Source organism: Zootoca vivipara, chromosome 2 (assembly GCF_963506605.1).
Source record: "Zootoca vivipara chromosome 2, rZooViv1.1, whole genome shotgun sequence".
Classification (NCBI taxonomy): domain Eukaryota; kingdom Metazoa; phylum Chordata; class Lepidosauria; order Squamata; family Lacertidae; genus Zootoca; species Zootoca vivipara.
In genome coordinates, this window is record NC_083277.1 from 89888103 (window position 1) to 89900718 (window position 12616).

Here is a 12616-nt window from a genome sequence, read left to right on the forward strand (position 1 = left end):
AAAAAAACAAACCCCATAAAATCTGAGTATAATTTTATCTTAGTTCTCTGGAGCTATAACAACTTTATTATTTATTTATTTCTTGAAAAAACCCAAATGTTGAAGAAATTGAATTACTTTAGAGCTGAATTGCCTTAGAGGATGCATTCAACAAATGTTATTGGTTTGCTACTTGCAAAGTCAAGTCTAATACAGCTTCTACTTGTAAGATTCAGTTTCAAATATCCAAGTAATTTTCAAACAAACTGTAATTTCTCAATGCTGGGGGTCCCTCTGTGTTTGCTTCTTCCATTGGGCTTTCATTTTTGGAATGATAAACAACCTTCCAAAATTACAGGTTCCTGATTATTATGGATAGCTCTTAAGGTGTTCATGTGCTTTTTATCTCCTGTTTTCTCAGGTGACATTTTGGCCATGCAGTTCAGTAGATTTCCATGGTCACTGAAATGTCACAGGATATATTTTTGGGAAGTAACAACAGGAATCCAACAGCTGGGGGAGATTGCTGGAGGATGGGGTGGTGGCACAAGGCAGTACTGTAGATGTTTTTAGTAGGTCATGTGAATAGATGCTATGTTCATATGAACTGTTCACTGATAGACTTGTCTGCACAATCAGGGACCCACTCCATAGAGTTATTGGGAGGATAAAGTTTGGTGCTGTGGGGAAGCCGTGTTCTGCAGGAAGTGTGTGTTTGTGGAATAAATAAAATACAATAAAACTTCATCAAACTTTTTTATTTTGTATATAGCAAAAAAGGGAGAGCTGCATGTACCCAGTTGAAAAAGCACAGTCAAGACTAGACTGCTCTGAAGAGCAGACCCAGAAGTGATCAACTGATTGGCTTGCAAAGCTTTGGGTTATTTCATGTCTCTGCAAAGGAACAATGATGCAATGCACCATCGGTGCAATGATGGTGCTCACCACACATCTGAGTACATGATGGAATGGCAGCAATGATGTTATATTTTCCTAGCTGTTATACTGCAATTGTCTGTTCACCTAATTAGGAGGGTGCTTTCAGGACACTTCATTGCCTCTAAAGAAGGTTGGCATCCTCCTCCCATGTCCCTCCCCTCCTTAACCTTCCAACAAGAATTGTGCACCACACAACTGATCTCCCATTAAATCCCAGAGAATTCTGAGACTTAATTTGTGCAATGCCATGTCTCAAAGGAGGGGACACAAAAATAAAGCTTTATGCTAACTGCTGGTTTGCAAAGGCCCATTTATTTCATTTCCAATACAGTCCTGAAGATATTTTTTACCATGACACCACATCCTACTCTTTCTGCTGTCACTGTGCTTCTAGCTGGGTGAGGAATGATTGGTTATCTTGGCAGCTCGCAGAGAGCCAGAGAGAGTTACTTGCATCGAAATAGCTCTGTGTCTGTTACAAGTCTTTCACCCTGGCCATGCTGGGGAGAAGGGGAGATGCTGGGACAGCCTGGAAACATAATTAGCAAAAACAGTGGGAGTGGGACAGTAAAGTATGAAAGCTAATTAAAAAGGCAGGCCCCATTAAGCTAGCTTTTCCTTGGGGCATCATTGTCAAGGTTAAGGTCAGGTGGAAGCAGCAAATCTGCCTACCCAGAACCCTCGGGAAATCAGCTTGGAGGTGCAAATGTGACAGTATCTCTACTACCCTTTTCATGGCATGGACATAACACAGGGCACAGGAACTTTCAGTTCCTGTCTTCATGATACCTTTGGGGCTTCTTCATTTTGTAAAGCTTCCAGATATATTCCCTGTGTTTCATTTCTACCAGCTTTAAGAATGGTGTGTCAATAAATTCTACTCTAGACAAATGATTCAGGCCACTGGTTCAACCCGCAATCCAAGCCGAGGGTGCATGTTGTGTGTGTGTGTGTGTGTGTGTGTGTGTGTGTGTGTGTGTGTTAGGACACTTGAAAAACAATCATGCGAATTGGTCAAGTGGTCATGTGAATAAGTGACAGCTCAGAAACGAATCAGAAAATTATTTTCTACTATCAGAGCAAAGAAGGTAAAAAGTACTTGGGGTTAATCTATGATGAATTAAGTATGGACAGATTAAGGAACCACAAATGATTGTCTTTTCTTTTTCATATGTGCTCATTCCTGGTGAGGCAAAACCCATTGACAAGTTGGGAGTATGTAGATCTGGGAAGCAGTTTGGGGCAGAGTGGAAGGACAGCCAGGGAAGAAATGGGTGGGGAATCTATCCTGGATCAAGACTCCATGAACAAGTGGTATTGGAGACAGGACTTTCAGTACTCTGGACAGTAGACAAATTGTTCAGAATGTAGAACTCAGAAGACCTTCTCCATGAGGAAAGCTGTGGAACTTTTTAAGGCAGGGGGATAACTAAGGGGGGCATTGTAAAAGTTTATAAAATTCTGCATGTTTTGGGAGGAAGTAGATATTGATAATGTTTCTGCCTCTCCTAACATTAGTACTCGGAGCCATTCAATGAAGTTTATGGCCAGGAGATTCAGGACATGCAAAAGGAAGAACTTTTCCACACTGTGCACAATTAGCTTATGGAATTCACTGACTTAAATAGCTTTAAGGGGGTGGGTGGGAAAGATACCCCTATTAGCAGATAATGGCCATGATAGCAAACTAGCAAGCAAACAAACACCCCTTCCATATTTGCAAGTCATCTCTGAATATAAGTCATTGGAGAGAGCAGAAAACAGCTTATTTGTTTGTTAAATTTATATCTCACTTTCCCACCAAGTGATACTCAAAGAAGCTAATGTAAAAAATAGAAAGTAAATTATAGAGTTGTAGTCCAGAACAACTGGAGGGCATCAGGCAAGGAAAAGTTGGATGCCATGGAGTTCTGGCCTTACTCAGGAAGGGTCTGTTATTATATCTGAATGCCCACTGTCATCACACACCTCTCCATGGCAAATCACTGTCAAATGTTGATACCACTTACGAAACATTGTCATGAACTGCTTTGGGTTCAGATTCCAATAGCCCCAGTTTGTCCGGTATCCATGCAGTGTGGCATATTCCTCATGGTTGTATGCAGGCTCAGTCCCAAAAGTGTCAATCACTCGAACACGGCACCTGTGCAAGGGAAACGAACAAAAGCCATGCCGGTTATATCCTCCATAGGAGCAACACAAAAAATATGAGCTAGTGATACATTATCTAGAGCCAATGTGCCATGTCCAGTTTGGGTGGAGGTTCTTGTGTTCTGGCTTCTTCTTTAACCGGAAATGTTAAGGAAACAACGAAACCGATGCTCCCTGGAGAGGCTCAGCAAAACCTCTTGTGTCTCTGTCAAGCTGTCACAACTACTGGTGACCTCTCTTTTCCCAAAGGAAGAAGACAGGGATGGTAGACTGGGAGACTGGGAGACTGGCAGGGGAGGAAGACCTACACATAACCCACTCCTCTCCCTCCGATGAGCATCTTCTGTGAATACTGGAAGTCCTGGCTGAGTGCTGCCAAGAAAAGGTCTCAAAAAGGGACTGCAAAATGAGGTGATGTGAGTTTGCTCATCCCTAGGTACAATACATATTTTTATTATCACCAAAACCCACTTTCTCAAATATATAAGGAGGCTGCAACACAACAAGCATGAGTTGCATAGCCAATAATATCGCTTAATGATGGATAGCATCATATTTCTCTGAAGAAGAAAGAAGATAGATCTAGGTTGAAAGAAGAAGGAGAAATGAAAGGGGTGGAAATGGTCGGCAGTGAGACAGGTGGAAGAGTGAAGCAGAAGGTAAGGCAGGGGTGGAGGTGGGCAATGAGGTCTTGAGGCAACAGCTCCCTGAAGTGAAACAAAAATGCAACACAAACGAATTGTCTTGGTGACAAATGTTTGGGTACCACAGGAGTCAATTACCAAAATCATCATTCTGCTAAATTTGAAGAGGCTTGATGTATTCAAGTTTGAATATATGAGACTCGTATTCAAAATTGATTTCACATCTTGTTTTGCAAGAGCTCTTTCCCCTCTTTCTGTTGAGAGGACTCCCCTGACCCCCAGATCCTAGCCACCCTGAAACTGGCTTATGGCAATGATAAAAAGGGAGAGGGGAAGAAAAGTCAGAAAACACAGCAAGCAGAAAGCAAGCACAGGGATAACAACTCCTCTCTTCCAACCAAGCTGAATGCAGAGAGAAAATTGATTTACAATAGAAGCAATAACACCGCCTGCCATTTTTCTCCCTCATAAAATTGTGCAGGATAACAGGAGGGATTGGAGAAAGAGTAATGAATAGTTGGGCTACAAGTGCTAAATTAAATCACAAAATTTTGCTAGCTGCTGATCTGGCAAGAGTCTGTGAGCTGGACTTTTTAAAATCTCAAGAGGAGGGACAAAATGGGCAGAGGGGTCCCAAGATGATCCATCCACCTGCCTGCCTCTTTCTCTCTCCTAGCAATGCTTGCAGAACACACTTCCAGAGTGCAGATGTATTATTTATCCTTGCTCTCACTCACAAGTCCATAACCCCCAAGAGTCTCTGTGTTCTCCATGGAAAGTGATACTATTATTATTTCTTTTAAGAGAGTGCTATGAAGGATTGCTCTTTCACCTTTGCAAACACATCCCAGCATGTAACAATGGCAGCTGTGAAGCAGCATGCAAGCCATTCACTGGGCAATTTACCAGCTCTCAGAGACATGGAGATAAACTGGGCCAAGGGAAAGTCTAAAACTTGTGTTGTGGAAATTTACTTTTGGAAGCTTGAAGGATAAGGAAAGGCTAAAAGTTCAAGAGAATTCCAGGTTCAATTCTGTTCAGTCTCTGGAATAATCGCGTGCGGTTAAATTCTTGGAAAATAATAGTGCAATGCATTTTGATCTTTTGAAATGGCAGACAAAAAACCAGCTCTTAAGAAGAAACCCATTTAAATAAAACATTTGTCATATGAAGCAAAAGTTTGTTAAGTACTATATACAGCTGTGGTTTCAAAAGAATAGAGAAGAATGGAAACAATATCAAAAAGGACACCAATGGAGAGGTCCTTCTTAACTTTATTTTTCAGTTTTTAAAATACATATAACAATCAATCTCCTTATACCCCACCACCAAGAAATATAAACCATGCATATACAATGTAAATAATACAGTCAAACATTCAGTTTGTAAATAGTTTAGACTTGATTTTAGCCAAGAGAGTTATTGAGAAATATTACTACTTTAGGGCTGCCATACATCTGGATTTTCATAGACATCACCAGGATTTCAGGGGAATTTCCAAAATTAGGTGCAAGTAGGCAAGTCAATCCCAAAAACATATTTTTTGGCATTTTTTTGGTGGGGGGAGCTTAAGAATTTTAGGGTTTGTCTAAAAAAGCTCAACCACTTTCAGGGTGGCCTCGTTTTTACTTTTTGAAAAATGGCAACCCTAGCTACTTGCCTATAAAAAATATACAAGAGGTGGACATAAAAGCCCACCAAGTTCTTCTTACCTGTATTTCTTGAAGGAGAGGCCCATGTGCTGCTTCATCTGCTGTAGCCCATGGTAGTCTGTGTAAATGAGGTCAAAGGGCAAAGGGACTGTCAAGGGACAATTACCCCGGCCAGGAGGCACTCCTAAGTTACTGGAAAGAGCAAGAAAGAGAGGTGAAAAGGGAGGGAAAGACGTCAATATAGCAGAGGTGGGGAGGAGGACAAATGTGGCCCTCCAGCCCTTTCTTTGTGGCCCTGGGGACTCTCCCCAAGCCATATTCCTCTTCCCCAGCCATACCGTCTCTCCCCAGATAGAATTTACATTCACTGAGTCCAAAAACATCTCTGGAGGGTCACAGGTTCACCACCTCTGGTGCAGAGGACCTTCAGAGGGGCTAGTGAAACTCTAAGCTGACTATAAATTTATATGTGCCTAGCATCATGGGCTCAGACTTCTCTAGCACAGGCCTCTCAGGATGAATGTTTAGGGAGTGCTCTACCTAAAGATGCCTGCCTTTCCCCGGGGACACTTCCCATACTCTCAGGTGAATGCTTATAGCAGCCAGCAGGGAAAGAGGGAAGGTGCTGCTGTGTGGATGAGCCCTCAGGGTTACAACTTCAGTGGGTCATGCAAGTCACCTCAGCTTCTGGAGGTAGTTCTTAGTGGTTGTAGTTGCAGCTCCAGGTTGGCCACAGAGAGCCACAGCACAAAGCTTGTGAGCTGCAGTTTCAAAAGCTGGTAGACTTGAGGAATCACTGTGGCTGCAGGAACGGATTGGGGAACAAAGTCGCAAAGGTGCCTCACAAGGCTTGGAAGTTGAAGGACCCACTTTTCACTGCTTCCTGCCATTGGCTCCTCCTCCTCCTCCTTGTTTCATACCACTTTTCCCACCTGACTCTTTTGCCTTGTATTGTTACCTGCTTCTCCTTGCTCATCCTGAAACACCTTATTAGCACCTCCAACCTTGGCAAGGTTCACCTCTTTGCTCTGCCTCCTTTCTTCAGCTGCATGCACACCATGCGTTTAGAGTCCATGGCTCCCCCCAAATAACCCTGGGAAATGTAGCTTACCTCTCACCGAGCTGCAATTATGCTTCATTTTTTAAAATTATTTTGTTACAGTTTTTCCTGTTCTGTACAGTGGTAACCTCGGGTTGAGTACCCAATCTGTTCTGGGGTGGGCTGTTCGCACCCCGAAAAGTACTCAACCTGATAGAGCGTTTCTGCGCATGCGTGTGCGGCGGGACCTGGAAGTAAACACTTCCGGGTCCACCGAGTACACAACCCGCAGCGTACGCAACCCGCAACGTACGCAACCCGAGGTATGACTGTATTGTATTTTGGTGTGTGTGTGTGTGTGTTGGCTTTGTGAGCTGCCCATGGAACTCTTTGTTATGAGGTAACTTATGTAACAGACGAAAACAAACAAACAACAAAAAAGTGGATACGTCGGAAGGCCTCACATCTGGCATTAGCTGAGGGACATGCAGTCAAGCGTTCCAACAGCGCAAACCATTCTGCTGATACTAAGAAACACTTAGAAGAAACGAATAAAGGACCATGCTACATTCCAAGCAAGGAAAAACAAGGATTTTCAATTTATGGTGATTTAGCTGGGGATAAGTGTGTGAAGCTGCTTCATTGCTCTTGTCAAAAAGAATATAAGCTTCAGCGCCATGTAGAACAGAAAAAAGGCTGGCAGTGGCTAGGATGGGCTGTGGTTTTATCACTTGTAATTTAAGTTCACTTTTACGGGCAATTTTACGCTAAGTGGCTGGCCGGGAAGATGACATGAATAGAAAGTCTCTTGTGTCTGACAGCCACCTTTAAAAAAACCTACCACACCACATAAATAAAGTGAAGCAATGCAGAAGGGCTCAGCAGCCCATTATGGAGTAGCAGGTCAGCTTGCTAGAGATTTTCTGGCGCTTTGTGAGCATCTCAGCAGTAAAGAATTAAAGTGCAAAATCAAAGAGGAAAGGGAGATTCTGTGGCTTCTTAGAATATGGACATCAGCTTAGAGCAGCTTTTAACACATTTGAGGGGAGAGGGGAGAGACCTGCATTTGCATATGGAGACTTACTATTTCCACTTGCCTTATCCCATCCTTCAGCCCTAGGAGCCCCCATAATGAAGCTGCCCCAAAGAAGAACTATCGAATAGAAAAGAGGACAGTTTCACTTGCCTCCGTGGCTCCCAACATGACTATTCGGCCTTTGGTAAGAGGAAGTTGTCCCTTTATAAAGAAAGAAAAGGACTATACCCTCTTGATATTGGAGTTTTAAAGGGTGTGCACTTTCCGAAGTGGTGATTCAGTGTGGCAGCCATTTTATCTGTCGTAGATAGGAGAACTCAATGTTCAAGAAAGAGGAATATGCAGATGACAATGAATACATGTGACTATTGACTAGGTCAGCAGGAATATAGGAAAAAGGCACACTGGTGAAGGTTGTTCTCGTGGTGGTGTTTTCATTTGTTTATTTGAACTTTGAAAGAGCATAGTGTTCCCTTTGAACTGGTACAATAGGCCTTCAGGGATTTTAAAATAATGACTCATCAGCTGACTGTTGCGCACATAACTTCATTGAATTACCCACAACAGCTGCTACCAGATCAGCCAGGAAGAAAGTGAGCTAAGCCCGGGGGGGGGGGGGAGTGGTTACACATCTCCACATCAGAAGCAAGGAGTCAAGAAGGGCCCCTTCCTTCCTTGAAATTTAAAATGCTTCATTTGCCCACCTGAAAAGCCTAGTTCACTTGGTTCATTGTACAACAGTCCCGGGGGGGGGGGGATATTTTCCCCTCCCTACACACCCAGTTAGTCAGCTTGGGAAATCAATAGGATGGACTGCATACTGAATAGGACAACAGGGCTATAGCAGGATGGACAAATCAGTTGTGGGGCAGAAGCAGAGGGTCAGAAACACAGGAAGCTGCCTTATACAGTCATGCCTCGGTTTAAGTACGCTTCGGTTTGAGTACTTTCAGTTTAAGTCTGGAACGGATTAATCCACTTTCCATTACTTTCAATGGGAAAGTTCACTTCAGGTTAAGTACGCTTCAGGTTAAGTACGGAGTTTCAGAACCAATTACACTCATATTTCGGGTTAAGTACGCTTCAGGTTGAGTACTCAGCGGACCTGTCTGGAACGGATTAATCAACTTTCCATTACTTTCAACGGGAAAGTTCGCTTCAGGTTAAGTACAGACTTCCGGAACCAATTGTGTACTTAAACCGAAGCACCACTGTACTGAATCATTGTTGCTCCATCTAGTTCAGTATTGTTGACCCTGGTTGGCTCTTCAGGGTTCCTGATACGGGTCTCTGTCAGTCATGCATGGAGATGTAGAGATTGAACCAAGGACCTTCTGCATGCAAAGCAGATGCTCTGCCACTGAGCTACAGTGCTTCCGCCAAAGTACAAAAGACTTCCCTCCAAGATCTGCTACAGGTAACCTCTCCTGTCATTGTATGTAAAAGTTAACTACTTCTGCCCTTATGGACACACAGGGAACTTACTTAGGTATGTAGGAATCTGTATTATACCCTGTCAGACCATTGCTCCATCTAGCTCAGTACTGCCTGCACTGACCAGCAGCAGCTCTACTTGGTTTTAGAAAGGAGCCTTTCCCAGCCCAACCTGGAGATGGTGGGAATTGAACCAGGGACCTTCTGAGTGAAAAGCAGACACTCTACTACTGAGCTATGGGCATTCCCCGAGGATTGTCTATGACTCAGTCAACAAACCTGAGGTTGTTTGACTTTGAATGGAGTTAGCACAGGGAGGCAGCAAGCTGAGTTGGGTGTGTGAATGTCTAAGGCTGGTTGCATAAAACTGACAGCAGGGTCTCCTCACAGACATGGATGTAACTTATACATTTTACAGGCACTGGGTTCTACTGCCTGCAAATAGTATGCTTTTGTTACAAAGTTCTTCCATTCATTCTTTTTCTCTGGGGGAAGAAAAGCTCCATTGGGCCACAGTAGATACAATTTAAGATTGCACAGTGGAGGATGGGAAGGTTAGCACTGTCAAGGAGAAGTGCAATAACATTTATCTCTGTGTTTCCAGGAGCACAAGGATAATCGGCCGGCAGCTCCATGACCTACTAGGCAATGAAATCTCAGCCACTGAAGGTTTTGCAATACACAGTGGACAGCTCAGAAGGTTGGCTGAGTTGCATTTCATCTTCTCAACAGTGAAGAAAAGCTACAATCTTATACCTGCCTCAGCACAAGGAAGTTGTGTTGTGCAGCCAGTGGAATGGATGCTAGCATGTGCTGTGGGATGGGGAAAATGAGAGTGAAATGTATTGTCAGCTTCGTGGTAAATTTGCCCCCATTTCTTATTTATTCCAACACCTGAAACTTGGTATGGTACTGTGGATATGAGTATGTGATAATTCTTCCTGAGTTTGAGTCATGAGCTTGTTGGGTAAAGGTAAAAGACCCCTGGATGGTTCAGTCCAGTCAAAGGTGACTATGGGGTGCAGTGCTCATCTTTCTTTCAGGCCAACTGAGCTGGTGTTTGTGCACAGACAGCTTTCTGCTTCATGTGGCCAGCATGACCAAACCACTTCTGGTGCAACGGAACACTGTATGAAAGCCAGAGCACACGGTAACGCCATTTACCTTCCCGCCATAGCGGTACCTATTTATCTGCTTGCGCTGGTGTGCTTTTGAACTGCTAGGTTGGCAGAAGCTGGGACAGAGCAATGGGACCTCACCCTGTCATGGAGATTCAAACCGCCAACCTTCTGATCGGGAAGCCCAAGAGGCTCAGTGGTTTAGACCACACCGCCACTTGCTCCCTTGTTAGGTAACATTTGGCAAGTCATCATCCCTCATAGCATTAGTTTATTTCCTTCCAAATATGACAGATATGGCTACCATCTTGATGACAACAGGTGTATCCTGCTTTCAAACTGATCCCCCTTGCTTGCTTTCTGCTGCACACACAGTCAAATGCATACACAGGAATGAGCGGGGATGTACACAAGAGAAAACAGAATAATAGGCCCTTATGAATGTTGTGCACCATTATGAACTGTTGACTCCAATATAATTATAGAAAAGACACTCAAAGGAGCAAGAAAAATTATGAGGAGCTTCTTTTCTCCTTAATAAAATGTGATTCTCATTGTGACCTACTTTACAAACTTATTGTGAGAATGAATCAGCTGAAACTTGTAAAGGACTTTGCAAATTAAAAGTATGATAATAGGGGAGTTAATGGGATGCCCTACTGATTTTTTGGGACTACAAACTCCCATGAGCCCCAGTCAGCATGGCCAATGAGCAGGGATGATGGGAGTTGTATTCGAATAACAACAGAAAAGCACCACACTGGCTGCTTTTGTACTAGATGAATGGATTGGTGATAGCCTGATTGTAAAATGGGTGTTCATTTGAAAATTAATCTGATTTGTGGATTTTAATTGGCCCAGTGTCATAGTTTGTGTGGCAGAATTCACATAAATCTTATGCGCTTCCATTTATATCACACAAATGACTCAATAAAAATAAAGGTACAGGCTTGAGATAGATCTTCTGTAACCTGGAATAGACCCTGACCCTGATGTTGGGAAAGATTGAGGGCACAAGGAGAAAGGGACGACAGAGGATGAGATGGTTGGACAGTGTTCTCGAAGCTACGAACATGAGTTTGACCAGGCTGTGGGAGGCAGTGGAAGACAGGAGTGCCTGGCGTGCTCTGGTCCACGGGGTCATGAAGAGTTGAACACGATTAAACGACTAAACAACAACAACCTAATGGTGGTCACCAATTATAGTCTGCCATCATTAGGCATAATTTTTCATAAAAGCAAAGCCCAAGCTCATCGGCTGGTGCAAAAATGTGTACCAGTTCTATGTATATGATGGAGTTATATTGAACTGGGAAATCTAGCCCTGTGGCTCTTTCTGAGGAGGAAAAATTGCACTAAATTGCCAAGCAAGCTAGCTAGTGCAATGGGACGCCTTCCTTTACACATACTCACCCCAATCCACTCTGGAAGGTCAGAATAACCCCTAGAACAATGCAAATGGGGAGGAGGGGTGTGTGGTTCCATCTGGTAAGCAGAAATGCTTTCACTGACAGAATGATGGGTAGAGAGGGCTGTTTGATTCCTCCCTCTGCATTCACTATCAGTCTCCATTTATCTTTCACTTCAGCTAATATGTTTTAACTTGAGCACTGATCTCAATTCAGCCTGCACCTTCAAGTTCCTTTTCTACAATTCCTTCTTATTTAAACATTCTTTATTCAAGCTTTCATCATCTGCCAGTTAAGTCAACTAATTTTCTACTAAACCCAATTTCACTCATGGTTGGAGTGAAATCTTGGTAATTTTTCCTCATGCCATGTACTATTAATGGCGCTTGAAATTATGCAAATAAAATTGAACACAAATGCTTTCTTCACTGAAAGCTTAACAGATTTGTTTGGGGGGGGGGCTGATCTTTGCATCCAGGGCCAGTCGCTTCTGAAAACTTAATCTTAAAAGAAGAAGAAGAAGAATTGACTAGTGAAATCTGCTTTTGATTGAATTCCTATGAATCCCCCTTTGCCGCCGACACTACAAACCTCTTATGAGGATATCATTAATTAAGATTGCTCTGGAAAGCAGTATAACAAAGCAGACGAGCAGACAAGAGTCTGCAAAATGAGACCAGCTTGCGTTTATTAAATAAGAAATAACATGAGTGATGGCTGACATTGTTTCCTCTTTAATTAAGCCAGTTAAAGGCATCATGTTCACCTATACAGGAAAGCTTTGCTGGTTGTTTTTGGACATCTGTCTTGAACAGCTGCACGTATCCCAGAATAAATCTGCAGCAGGCTTTTCTCCTGCCTTTCCTCCCTTACAGGTAATTTAATCAACTAAGGGAGACATTTTGAAGCTGATACGATGGATTCAGATTACAGTGGGTTATCTCCATATCCCATTGACCTATTTTCAAATTAACCTGAGTTTTACTTCCAAGTTATTGCTCCCCAAGTTGAGACATCCAGCACAAAATTGATCTCAGCAAACCTCTGCTTCCTTACAGAGGACAGAACCAATATACGAACGTCAGCATTAATTGCATTCCTGCGGCTAGCCCTTCTTAACTGTAAATCAATGGCAACAGTGGACGGTTCGGCAAGAAAGGACTTTGTACATCATAGAGTGCCTGTTTGTTTTTAATTGGGCAAACCTTAGTTTTC

At 43.1% G+C, this 12616-nt stretch overlaps 1 protein-coding gene across 2 annotated transcripts in view; it reads right to left on the bottom strand.

Moving 5' to 3' along the window:
• Positions 1-12616, bottom strand: part of MGAT5B (alpha-1,6-mannosylglycoprotein 6-beta-N-acetylglucosaminyltransferase B) — a 170181-nt gene that overhangs the window by 34062 nt on the left and 123503 nt on the right. For both annotated transcript variants that reach the window (XM_035107960.2, XM_035107959.2), the window contains exons 9-10: positions 5426-5557; positions 2928-3061 (exon numbers count right to left, since the gene is read on the bottom strand). In XM_035107960.2, the coding sequence (XP_034963851.2) occupies positions 2928-3061; positions 5426-5557 (266 nt within the window). The remainder of the gene's footprint in view (positions 1-2927; positions 3062-5425; positions 5558-12616) is intronic.